Source organism: Lepidochelys kempii, chromosome 13 (assembly GCF_965140285.1).
Source record: "Lepidochelys kempii isolate rLepKem1 chromosome 13, rLepKem1.hap1, whole genome shotgun sequence".
NCBI classification, from domain to species: domain Eukaryota; kingdom Metazoa; phylum Chordata; order Testudines; family Cheloniidae; genus Lepidochelys; species Lepidochelys kempii.
This window is the reverse complement of record NC_136392.1, coordinates 4,418,632-4,432,510: the sequence shown is the minus strand read 5'-3', so window position 1 is coordinate 4,432,510 and position 13,879 is coordinate 4,418,632. Positions and strand designations below refer to the sequence as shown.

Sequence of the window (13,879 nt, the reverse complement as noted above, 5' to 3'; positions counted from 1 at the left end):
AAAAGCAAGAGTTGGATTTTTTAAAATGTCTGAAATGGAATAAGAAGTTACAGTTAATTACAGTACACAATTTGTATTCAACCTTTAAATTGCAGGAGCTGTTTCTTTGGGCATATGATCCTTGTCTATGGGGTGGTGGCACAAGTAATTTTCATCCAGGCTAATAGGCTTACTTATTTTAAAAGCGTCAAGTGCATTTTTCAAGCTCTTGAAGATTGGAATTATGTATCGCTCTTCTTTTTTGTTCTAATATTTGTAGAGTCTCACTGTCACATCTTACTTTTGTTTTAATTCTTCACTTTAAACTTCAAGGGGTAATACTTCATATTTTTCTGGACGGTACAGTCTTTGTATAAATAGAGCCTTATCTAAAAAGTTTATTAAATCTGACTGTCCTGCAAATAATTGTCCATGATAATACATTTTAGTTGATGGAGGTGGGTTTTAAATGCTCAGTCTCTGGTACCGCTCCCACAGTTTTAATTAAATTTTTCATTTATCTGTGTCAACTTCTATCAGCATTGTAACATAGTTCATGGACTTGCTCCTCTCCTTATTGCAGCAGTAAATTTGAATCAAGGACAGAACCGTTTTTGGTTCATTGGTTACATGACATAGGTTTGGTGGATGACTACTGAGAAGGATAACTAAACTAAAAAATATCCTGAAATTATTGCAGTCCAGTCAACATAACTTTCTTGTTGTTTAATGTATTTAGCCAGAATGAGCAGTAGAATGTGATCCTATAGCATTCTTTTGTATATGGTCCAGAAATATTAAAAAAAAAAAATAAACCTTTAAAAAAAATTTTTTTTAAATTTTTGCATGGAGTATCAGTAATACAGTTTTCTAATTCAAGTATGAGGCAGTGATTATAAAACAAAGAAGAGGGGTGGAGTAATGACTTTTTATATGGTTTGAGTGAGAAATGCATGTCAAGGTCAAGTTGCTATTTTTTTTAGAGCAAAATGTTTTAAATAAATTTGTGTCTCGTGTGTGGTCTGCAGTGTTTAATGCTCAGTTTCTGATCCTTTAAAAATGAATATGATATTTGGTATTTGCTTTTTTAAGGGTCTCTAAACCTGTATATTTTATTAATTGCAATTATCATAAGATGTCCGAAGACTTGAAGCAACCCAACAGCTACATGCTCTAACCCAAGGGTCATCTTGATATCATTGACAGACATGAGCACTACCTGTCTTCTTTCAGAGTAGCATGATTGACGTAAATGCATTACTGTCTGCTCACAGATGTCACTCAAGCTATCAGGTCCCAGGAGGCTTATGTTGAGTTATACCTGTCATCCTCCATAGCTTCCCATTAGACTGATTCTTCAGTTAACATGGAAGTCTGCAAAGAAATTCTTAAAAGGTTAGTGACTATATTTAGACTTCCTCCGTTGGACTCACCCTCTTTTAATGTAGAATCTTTTGCATTGGGTCCCAAATTAGCAACTTGAGAGTTTTGAAGTGGTACTTGAGCTCCTTGCCTTTCAAGTCAAAGGGATAAGCTGCATTTCAGTGCCATTCCATTATGGCTCTAAACCCTCAGTTTGGTGGCGGGACTTCTGCAGAGCATAGAGAGAGGTTTAGGGTATGTCTACACTGCCCACGTTACAGCACGCTGCAGCAGCGCAGCCATGGCAGCACTGTGATGTGGGCAGTGTAGTCACGCCTTTTCGCCACAGGAGAGCTCTCCCGGCAATTAAAAAATAACCACCCCAAACGAGGGGTGGTAACTTTGTCTCTGGGAGCACTGTCTATACTGGCGCTTTTAAGCGCTAAACTTTTGTCACTCGGGTGTGTTTTTTCAGACCCCTGAACAACTAAAGTTTTAGCGCTGAAAGTGGCAGTGTAGACACAGCCTTAGTGATTATCAAATCCATACCCCATTTTGCATCAGCTACATTTCTTGAGGTACCAAATCCCAGTAGTGTCCTCAGTCTGACCTGATGTGACACCTGAGAAATGCGTTCTGACATGTGGCTTTTGCTTCTTTCATGCTACCGTTAATCAAGAACATGTCATGTGCTAAGTGTTCAAGATAACTATAGAGCTACACAGAATGAGAGTTGTGTGTTCTAGCTGGAGATTAGCTGATCAAATATCTCTGTGGAAAAGGATTCAGTAGTGACACTAGGTTTTCTAGGAAGTTATTCAAAGTGTAAGCTTGCCCCTTTGAAACATTATATTACAGCTCTTGTAGACATAGCTCAGTCCAGAGAGCTCAGGTCTACTTGGATGGAATGCTGAAAGAACAGCTAAAAGATACTTGAAACAACTATACTGAGAATCGTAACCTAATAGTCACTACAACATTTATTGTTCTTGTGGTATACTTTCACATAAGACACTCAAAAGATTCTGAGATCTCAGTGGTATGGCATCTTGAATCACATGGATGTGACACAACTCTTCAGAAAAGATGGTTGTAAAGAGGACGGTGACCAATTGTTCTCCATGTCCACCAAGGGTAGGACAAGAAGTAATTGGCTTAGTTTGTAGCAAGGGAGATTTAGGTTAGATATTAGAAAAAGCTTTCTAATTATGAGGATAGTTAACCCCTGGAATAGGTTACCTGTGGAGGCTGTGGAATCCTGTCATTGGAAGTTTTAAAGAACAAGTTAGACAATCATCTGTCAGGGATTGCTTAGGTATATGTAATTCTGCTTCAGTGTGGGAGATGGACTAGAGATCTCTTAAGATCTTTTCCAGCCCAACATTCCTATCATTCTGTGATTTACCTGGAGTTGGTAAACAGTCTAACCTCAGACATGGACTTCCAAATTAGTAACCAACAACAGAACCAAATGTGTCATAACCGTTTCAGAAATAGTAGCTGAACTTTGCACCAAGCGGTGCTCAACCACTGTTTATGACACAGCGATGAATGTGGTTTTTTTGTTCTGTCTACATTTGTAGTCTATTTTCAGTGCTAATTTAATTACCCCCATTGCTGACACATAATGTCAGTGACTGGTTCATTTCCTAGTGTAAACAATGCAATATAGAAGGATTATTTTCCTAATATATGATCTTTCTGGATATACAACCTAAAATTGTCAGGCATCACAGAACAAATTAATATCTAGCTGCCTACAAACTTCTGCCTCCTCCCCAGGTATGTTTTAGCCAACTTTGAAAAATTCTTCTTGACTTAGGCAAGTAAGCTTTATGGCAGGTGACTAAAATACAGGGTTTTTTTCAATTATAATCAATCATGTGTAAAGAGCGGATAAATGGTTATTTTGCCAGGGCTGGTATGTTTTTATTATAGTTTTATGTAGTTTGCTGCATTCATACTTTCCAAGTATGTCACTCACATAACAGTTTTGGATTATTTTCCCAACGAAGAAGATTGCCTTATGTTTTTCTGTTTTGACTGTTTAATTTGTGTTTGTATTTGTAACTTCTCCATCTTTTTTGTTTTAATTTTCTGACCTCCCTAAGCTTTGTAGGAATTTCCAGTTTAGTAGTATTTTCTCAGCATACTGCTGAGATACAGTACCCCTCGGACTCTATCTCAAAACCGTTAAATCCAAAGATGACTGTGAAGAGTTACAAAGGGATCTTATAAAACTGGGTGACTGAGCAACAAAATGGCAGATGAACTTCAATGTTGATAAATGCAGAGTAATGCATATTGGAAAACATAGTACCTACGAAATATATAAAAGTCTGGGGTCTAAATTAGCTGCTAACTCTCAGAGATCTTGGAGTCATTGTGGATAGTTCTCTAAAAACATCCACTCTGCGTGCAGCAGCAGTCATAAAAGCTAACAATCTTCTATACCTACCAAAGAACAAAAACCTGGTTTCTTGTCCCTTGTGCTCCTAAGCAAAAAAAGTGTCCAGTTTACCTCTATCCAAGTAGAAATTTATGTGCAGAGGCTTTGTCTGTGTTGGTTTAGGAAACAGCTACTCCAGCCACTCTGTCAAACTGCTTAAACACTGTTGTTTCTAGAATTGTGCTAATGCTTACAGTGGTGAGCATGGTTAGGGATGAAGTGTGTGTGTCATGCATTAGTCAGCTAGAATGTGTGGTCTCTCTGTAACAAGATGCATGTAATTGGGCTTCATGTGTAAATAAGGATTTTTCCCAGTTAAACTTTCAGAGTTTCAGGAATGTATGACCTACAGTATAGCAGAAACTGTTAAAAGGAAGCTTTTTTTTTTTTTTAAAGCAAGTCTTTGAGCAGACTGAATTTCCTAATAAAGATTTTCTGAAAGCGTCAGTGTCTGGAAACAAGGGTGGGGCAATGGAATAATTGTGGGAGAATTATTAGCAGATACTAATGAGCTCAGTTTTTCAGAACAGCATTTTAATTCCATATTTAATTTGCTGGCTCTAACAGGGTTTCCTGTGGATGATGCAAAAAGATGCAGGGAAATGCCTCTTTGGCAATAAAATGTCATTTAAGCTCTCATTTACAGTATGTCTATGTTATAAGTGAAGGTGTGAGTGTAGCATGAGTAGGCATATCTGTGCTAGGTTTAATTAGCATGCATGCATAACCATAATAGTGAAGACGTGGCAACTCAAGCTACTAACCCAGGTATGTACCCAGGTTTCCTGATGGCTTGTAGTCAGGTTGTTAGCCTGTGCTAAAGTTCTTGTTGCCACATCTACATTACTAATCAACAGTACTAGCTAGATAAAAGCTAGCATGGTATGTTTAGTCACAACTTCATATGCAGCATACACATACCATAAACGTTCGGTGAATTAAGGCTTATTACATTCCTCCTCTCCTCGGATAATTTAAAAAAAAAAAAAAGCATTTACTGGAACTTGATAGACTTGAATTTGAAGGGCCCTGATGAACTCCTTAGTTCAGGGGTGGGGAACCTTTTTTCTATATAGGCCACTGACCCACAGAAAAAAAAAATCAGTTGAGGGCCACACACAGCCCTGTGGAGGAGGGGGAGAAGAAGGCGGGTTGCGGAGGCTCGGGGCTTTGCCCCGCAGTGGGGCAAGCTGGTGCTTGCAGCTCCAGCCCCACATGGGATGTGGAGGCTTGTGGCTTCCCCTAGGCTCTGGGGTGGAGCTAGAAATGAGGGGTTCAGGGTGTGGGAGGGGACTACAGGCTGGGGCAAGGGGTTGGGGTGCAGGAGGAAGGGGTGAGGGCTCCGGCTGGGGATGTGGGCTTGTGTAGAGCTGGGGCCAAGCAGTTTGGAGTGCAGGAGCAGGCTCTGGGTTGGGGCAGAGGGATTGGGATGTGGGAAGAGGTTTGGGGTGCAGGCTCCAGGAGGGAGTTTGGGTACAGGAGGGGGCACAGGGCAGGGGGTGGGGGTGCAGAGTCTGGGAGGGAGTTAGGGTGTGGGAGGGGGTTCCGACCTGGTAGGAGGTTTGGGGTGCAGGTGCTTATAGCAGCACAGTGGGGCTAAGGCAGGCTTCCTAGCTCCATGCTGCTCCCAGAAGTGGCTGCCATGTCCAGCCCCTTAGCAGAGGGACCAGGGGGCTGTGTGCACTGCCCGCAGGCACCACCCCCACAGCTCCCACTGGTCATAGTTCCCAGCCAGTGGGAGCTTCAGAGCCAGCACTGGGGGCGGGGGCAACGTGTGAAGCTTCCCTGATGGCCCTTGCTCCTAGGGGCCGCAGGGACATTCTGGGAGCTGTGCGGAGCCAACCGTACTTTTAACGGCCTGGCAACCTCAGCTTCCCTCCACAGCTGGGTGAGCTAGTGCTTGTGGCTCCAGCCCCGCGCGGGGGCACCAAGGTCCAGGGCTTCTGGCCCGCAGCATGGAGACTTGCCACAGGCTAGATGAAATGCAGCAGCGGACTGGACCTGCCGTAAGTTCCCTACCACTGCCTAAGTTAATTGGGCAGCGATGGATACTTTAGGTTCATGTGATTCTTGGCTAGCAAATTAGAAGAGCTGTTACATCAGATTTGAGAGGGGTTTTGGAAGCTCAGTTAAGGGGGACTTTGTGTGTTTGGGGTTTCTGGTTTTGTATTTTTATTTTGTATTTTTTTTTTAGTAATTACATGAGTGTGATTAGTTATTTTGCCTTAATATGTATTTGATTAGGTCATTTCAACTATAAATACTGAAAGCCCCAAAGGTACTATTTCATTGGCTACCTCTAATCTTGGCTTTTGATGAATACTTAATATTTTGTTAGGTTTCAGAGTAACAGCTGTGTTAGTCTGTATCCACAAAAAGAAAAGGAGGACTTGTGGCACCTTAGAGACTAACACATTTATTTGAGCATAAGCTTTCGTGAGCTACAGCTCACTTTATCAGATGCAATATTTTTTTGTGGTTACAATTAATCTGTCTTTGTTTTAGCAATTAGTGTTTGTGTGCAGCATGCAGCAACACGTTCTGGAAACTGTCAGTCAGCATCTGTAATAGGCTATGGAAAAGAAGTGAGAAAACCGGAAATGTTTTACTGCCCAATTTTTGGCAACAGTGATTGTTGTCAAACATCCTTTCAGGCCTGAATTCTTTGCCACCTCATGCAAAATGCACTACACACATGGCTGATAGGAGTAATAGGTTTAAAGATGTTTGTTAAATTGCCTTTTTAGTTAGCCAGAATTCTCTTCATTTCTTTATCTTTTCATGCAATGCATGATTTTGAATCATTTTGTTCAAAGGGACAAATGTTTTTTTAAAACAATCTGTTTTTACACTTGTTTTTATCCTTTAGTTATAAGCACTAATAAAAATGTGGCTAAGTATTAACATTTTAAACTCAGAAAACTAATTTTTAAAATACTTTTTTCTAAAAGAAACTAAGACAGTTGAATGACAAATTTATTTGAGCATAAGATTTGTGAGCTACAGCTCACTTCATCGGATGCATCCGATAAAGTGAGCTGTAGCTCACAAAAGCTTATGCTCAAATAAATTTGTTAGTCTCTAAGGTGCCACAAGTACTCCTTTTCTTCTTGCGAACTGTTAAGAGAAACTTCAAGTTGCATAGTTAAGCACTTAAAAGTCAAGATATCCATATGATTAACCTTAATTCTGCTATTGTTATGCAAATGTATTGGGGTAGTCTTTAGTCTCATGATCACATTGTTTCTCAAATAGGTTTCAGAGGAACAGCCGTGTTAGTCTGTATTCGCAAAAAGAAAAGGAGGACTTGTGGCACCTTAGAGACTAACCAATTTATAAATTGGTTAAAATTGGTTATAAATTTATAACCAATAAATTGGTTAGTCTCTAAGGTGCCACAAGTCCTCCTTTTCTTTTTTCTCAAATAGGGCTCTCAAGTATAGGGTGTTGCAGTTTCCTCTTTCACCCCTCTTATTCGTGTGGCCATTAGGAAGGCCACTAAGATGGCATGTTTCAGAGTAGCAGCAGTGTTAGTCTGTATTCGCAAAAAGAAAAGGAGTACTTGTGGCACCTTAGAGACTAACCCATTTATTTGAGCATAAGCTTTCGTGAGTTGATGGCATGGAGTACAGTATTTTAAGTATTTTTTATGAGGGTGAAAGCCAGCTTGTGTTCTGGACCAGTGGGTCTCAACCAGGGGGCTAGGGCCCCCAAGGGGGCCATGAGCAGGTTTCAGGGGATCCACCAAGCAGGGATGGCATTAGACTTTCTGGGGCCCATAACAGAAAGCCGAAGCCCCACCACATGGGGCTGTAGCCCGGGACCCCGAGCCCTGCCACCCGGGGCTGAAGTTGAAGCCTGAGCAACTTAGCTTCACAGGGCTGTCTGTGACCTGGGGCCCTGGGAAGCTGCCCTGCTTGCTACCCACTAATGCTGGTCCTGGCTTTTATATGCAGAAAAACAGTTGTTGTGGCATAAGTGGGCCATGGAGGTTTTTATAGCATGTTGGCGGGGCCTCAGAAAGAAGGCGGCTGAGAACCCCTTCTCTGAACAATGCTGTTGAACACTTTTAGCCAGTTTTAGTCAGGTTGAGATTAGGTCGTGGAGGAGGGCAGGTGAGTTAAATTTCAAACTAGGCAAACCTCAGGTGGTGCTAAATTGTAGGATGTCCAGTTTAGGATGATATGGAGAAATAACGTAAGCCCCTTTGGCTGAAGGTGTTTGTGATGGGATCCCTGGGATGCAGCCTGAGACTGTGGAACCGCTGTGCCCCCTTTACTCCCTATTCTGGGTTCTCTCTCACAATGCCTTACTAGGGGCAAGCAGCAAACCCCTGCAGGTGCTGTTACCACTTAGTACAACTGCATGTGGAGCCCCACTGCATAGACTGTCGATCCTTCATCAGTTGAGACTGAGCCAATCACAACATGTCTTCCAATCTTCTCTCACTCTGGCCATCCTTTGCCATGCTTGTCCATATCTCCTTGTTAGGAAATCATCCCACCTCTTTGGAGGCCAACCACGTGGCCGTTTCTGTTCTCACGGTACCACTCTGATATAGCTATGGTCCGTCTGTTGTCACTGAGTCGGGCCGAGGTAAACTAGGAGGTAAACGCGCCACTGACAGCCCAGCCAGCGGGTAGCTGAAAACAATGGCTAAAACAATATGGAGCCCCACACCCAGCTAAATTGCATGAATACTCCCAGAGCCACTCATGAATCACACAGAGAAAAGCACCAGAGCCAAATCCCCCCAGCTCCCAGCCTTGTACCTCAGGCATATACCGTCTTCACTGCTCAAGACCCTTTCTTGAGCAATGCAAGTTTATTAATTGTTTCCCCACTTCATCATTGGAAAGTGGACATACACGAGTCTTTGTAACTTGAGCAGATTTACCAAGCACTTCAAGCAAACTCACTGGTAAAGATAAACAGTAAAACAAGTTTATTGATTACAAAAGATAGATTTTAAGTGATTATAAGTGATAGGCAAAAAGGCAGAGTGGTTACGAAAATAAAATATAATGTAAGCATGCAGTCTAAACCTTAACCTTTATCACACTAGGCAGTATTTAGATCAAGCAGTGTTCTCACCCCACTTTATCTTACAGTCCTTAATGTACAGGTTTGTCCCTTAAATGTGGGCCAGTCTCCTGTGTGGAAATCTTCTGTCTTCTCAGTGTCCTTGTTGCTTGAAGCCGGGGGGCGGGGGGGGAAGGCCCAGCATGGGGCCACTCTGTTCTGTTTTATACCCCTAGTCCTATGTGCTTGGAGAACACAAATCTAGGCTTGTCTCATGGTGGCTGCTGAGTCCCCTGGCAAGGTTGAGCAATTCCCCGGTGTGGCCTTGTGCAAGTGAGTCATTGCTTTGTAGCTCCCTTGCTGGACAATGGCTATTGATAGTTGTTAACCAAAGCCCAGGCAGGTGTTGATCTACCTGGTTATTGTCTTTGGGGGAGCTAATATCTGGGCAATTCCCAAACCCATAGCATATTTTAGTGACAATCATACAACACAATTCTCATAACTTCATATGCATTAATGATGTATATTTAGATGGAACAGTGGGTTTCAGCAGATCATAACCTTTCCCATGATACCTTACAAGGCATACTTTGTATCTAATATCAAAATTATATACAAATGAGGAATATGAGGGTTACAGGGTGCTCCCCTGGGGTGTAGAGTGTCACAGTATTCATCTGTCCTTAGTTCCTTAATTTTGGAATGGTTGTAGACCATCATCTAAAACGCAGTGGCTTTTAGACACTCCATGTTACAGCAATGACCAATATGTTGTTTTTTGGTCTGTTGCCAGACAGGAGATTGCAACCTTTTCTCTCTGATTTGGACCTTGTTGCTGTTATCTGTGTCACTGTCACCTCAAAATTACATTGTGGTAACGTAGAACAGCGTGATCTAGTGGATAGAGCAGTAGACTGAGACTCAAGACCTGGATTCTATTCCTAGCTCTACCGTTAGCCTGCTCTGTGACCTTGGGCAAGCCACTTCACCTTTGTGCTCAGTTTCCCCATCTGTAAAATGGGAGTAATGATTGACTTCCTTTGTAAAGCACTTTGAGATGTAGTGATGGAAATTGCTATCTAAATTATAATATGCTCTCCATGGGGCCACGCATTAAATCCATATGAAAACTGCAGCTGGTGCTACAACTCACCTTTTAGGTGGTATATCTTGTAAGGGAGCACACAGCATCAGCACTTTGATCTGCCTTGGCTGCCTATTGGTTTGAGTGATTTTTTTAGAGAGTTGGTTTTGACCTATAAAGTAATAAATCATTTGGGACCTGTCTACTGAAAAAACTGCCTCTCTGCCTATATGATGCAGCCACACATGCACTCTGCAGAGATACAGAGCCCCCTCGGTGGGGCATTCTCAGTGATGTTCTGCTGGCTTTCCAAAATAGCCTTAATCTGTTGACTTTTAGGACCTGCTGCACCAACAATCCATTTGCTCAGGATTTTGGCAATGGCTAAATTATGTGTGTGATTGGGTTTTAGGTTTGTTTGGCTATTTTGAATTGATGGCTAGTTAACTTTGTGTGTGGTCACTGTTACTCTGTTGGGTGATTATTTCTTTGTGGAATATTTTAAATAATTATGATGGCTAAAGGAATGGATGTCATTTTTTATTAGAATAAAAACATGCAAATGTAATTTTTACAACTTTACATACATGTGTATTATCATTTTCTAACATTCTTTTCATTCTTCTGTACTTATACTAATTTTATTGTTGTAATAGTCCATTATATTTTTGACTTCTGAGGCAATTAACTATGTCGGGTGGTCTGTTTTGTCAGAAGTTTTTCACTAGTACTCACGTTAAACTTAATGTATAATATATGTTGTGCAACTGTGGTTTATGGTGTACTTTTAATATGAATGACCTCAGGGTCCACATGGAATTGTAGTAGACCTGTTGCTCAGATTTTCCAAAATCTTCATCCTGGGGGAAAAGACCAAGCCTGGAAAATTTCAGCTGGAAAGCCACAGTTTAAAGTGGCTGAAAACCGTTTCTGTACTAGCTTGCTGTAATAAAATCTTAACTGTCATGGTCAGTGAAACTCTTGCTGAAGTACAGAATATGAATTGCTCAGTATAATCCAGTGAGTTACATTGATTATCTTATATTGCCTATCCATCTACATTGTTTGTGGTACCTGTGATGTAACCACCTGCTTCATAGGACAACAGTGAAGACTGCAACTCAAATTGGTAGGATCTGGTGGTGAACCTTAATTGAATTGGTTCTGATGTATCTCTTGTAATGCATATGCACTTTCTGTTTCACGATTATGGGTCATATAATATTGCTATTTACCTTCAGGCTTTCTCAAGGGATGAAAGAGTTACTCGCACTAAATTTGTTTTTCACTATGTATTTGAATAAGTCTTTAGTGGTTGGCAACAGAAAAGGCTAACAGAGTTTTTGTTTTAATCTTTGTGTAGTCCGGAAATTAGAAGCATGTGAGTTGCATGTTTTGGGTTGAGTAAAAATGTGTAACTGTTTTAATTTAAAATACGTAATGGACAATAAAAGTTGAGACCCAAACCAGAATTCTGTACCATCTACTTATGAGAGCAAAAACATAGGTCCTTTCCGTATGTACTATTGGTGCCTAGCTGTTTAGTCCTAAGATTAGAAATGCACATGTGGTAGATATCTCACCTTGAAAGTTTGAATTCTTTGTATGTTTCTCTAATGGTGTTTTTATTTACATAGGTGCTGATGTGACAGTGACAGAACCCAGCAATTCGGATAGCCGACTGGAGAGATCAGACCTTTACGCAAATGTTGATGAAGCACTCATAGGAGGTGATGTTAGCTACCTATCTCAGCCTCTTACCCCAGAGAAGGATGATGCACTTCAGGCTGCCACAGTTGCTAACCTGCGCGCAGCCCTCATGAGTAAGAACAGCTTGTTATCTCTGAAAGCTGACATGCTGGGAGAGGACAGTTCTCTGCTATTCGAGTACTTACCCAAAGGCACACATTCTTTATCTCGTAAGTTTATACTTTTATATTTTTGCTTAAAGATTAATTTAAAACCTAATTAGGGGAAAAGGAGGAAATTCAGGGCACTCGAGATGTATTGCTCCTTTACTATTTGTATCTAGGTTAAACTTCTGTATAAATGCACATCCCACCAGGTTTGGAATCCTGTCGTCTGTAGTGTTAATGCAGCGTAACTCTAATACCAGTGTTGGAAATACAAAAGGTATTAGGGAGATATTTATTACATTGATTTTGTACTTCGCACTTATTGACAAATCACTAGCATGGCTTTACGTATTTAGAGAATATGGAATATTTGACTTTTTCAGTCAAAGAAGGGATGCTCTGTAGGATTTGGATCAAAAATGAATCAATCATAAAGCCAGGTGGGAGGGAACTGCCACTCCAGTAAATTTTAAAAATAAAATGAGAGTTGTAGTCATGTTTGTAAACCCAACAAGCCTAATCCTTTTTTTGCTGCTTTCTTCGGATTTTCTGCATTTGGTAATGAACAAATATAGTTTCTATAGCCATACTGACTTTCACTATTCTTGTGCACAAAGAGGGATGATACTTGTTTGTTTTGGGAATTTTTTAGGACTAAATATTGGGAATTGAGGAAGGAAGGAAAACTCATGATAGCATCTTGTAAATAGTCACTTGCACATTTGCTAGATATCTCCAAATAATCAGGGTAGAAGTGTTTACAGTGTTGCTGTATCCATGTTGGTCCCTGGATGCTAGAGACAAGGTAGGTGAGGACCAACTTTTGGTGAAAGAGACAAGTTTTTGAGCTTACACAGAGCTCTTCTTCAGGATAAAAGTGATCATTCTGTGTATTCATAACTTAAAACATACTTTCTTCAAATCTGAAGCATGCGGACATATAGTTCATAGTATGATTTCCTGGTTGCTTCAGGTTATGCTCTACTGGTTATGTGAACACAACATTAATAAGAACTTGAGTATATATGCTTGCCTGTATTGTAAGATAGATCTATAGTTTCTTCTATGCATAAGTCTTTTGTAAAGTGTTTTAGATTCTGTGGGGTATACAACTAAGAAAACTTCGGTGGGCTGAAGAAAATAGAAATAACAACCATATATGCTATATTGAGATGGTATTTTCAGTAGTGGGGGAGCAGAACACTGGCCGTACAAAGCAAAGCATATATACATTAGCAGTGTATATGCACTTCAGACTTCCAGAAAGGGGGTGGGGGGGGATGAGATCATCATTAAGGCAGTGAATGACCCAAATAAACAAAGTGAAAAGAACATTTAGCACATATTATTTGATTTTTATTTATTTTTATTTTTGAAGCCGGAAACGATTAGGTCACCTTTAAGCTAACAATCACCTGAACTGCATGATGAATTACAGTGCAGTGGCAATGCAATTAAAAATAATGTAATGGCAAATCTTAATGTTCCTTCTCACCCCCAAAATGAAAATAATTGAATTTTTTGTTGACGTTAGTCTGATTTTTTTAAAAGTGAAAAAACTATGGAGGATTGAAAGGAGTAATCTTTTTGCAACTTGGGATTGTGTGTTTCGTTCGTTTTTGTTTTGGGAGTGATGTTTTGCTTTTTTTTTTTTTTTTTTTAATTGCTAGGGTAGTTTCTTTCCTTTGGTAATATCTCTAAGTAAATAAGTAGAATATTCTGTTCTTCAGGCTGCTCCTAGAGTGCAAATGGCCCCATTGCAATGAAGCAGCACATGACCCTTTGTACTATCTAAACTCTTGCTGCAACTGTGTGGAGGAACCTGTAGGCAGAGTGTTTGCACAAGGGAGTTTTTGCCCTCCTTGCATTCTGTAGAAAGGGTCTCCTCACCAGGCCTACAGGTGGGGTGGAGGCTAGAAATAGGGCAGGTCCAGGGGGGAACCTGGGATCAGTGTTACAGAGATAATGTGTCATGGCCACTGCTTCTAGGAGTAATAGCATGATGAAGCAGTTTCTGCCTTCTTGGGCAAGAGAAACAGCTCTGAGAGGATGCCACACTGCAGCCCCTCATCTTGGCCCTAGATTGGCAGGTACTTGATTTCACATCCTTACGCTTTCACCAGC

The 13,879-nt window shown here is 40.8% G+C and overlaps 1 protein-coding gene across 8 annotated transcripts in view; it reads left to right on the top strand.

The window, feature by feature from the left end:
• Positions 1–13,879, top strand: part of ZBTB46 (zinc finger and BTB domain containing 46) — a 109,019-nt gene that overhangs the window by 57,583 nt on the left and 37,557 nt on the right. For 7 of the 8 annotated variants that reach the window (XM_073308923.2, XM_073308919.2, XM_073308920.2 and 4 more), the window contains one exon: positions 11,537–11,818. The exons of the other annotated variant lie outside the window; for it this stretch is intronic. In XM_073308923.2, coding sequence (XP_073165024.1) covers positions 11,537–11,818 — 282 coding nt within the window. The remainder of the gene's footprint in view (positions 1–11,536; positions 11,819–13,879) is intronic. 8 annotated transcript variants of the gene reach the window in all.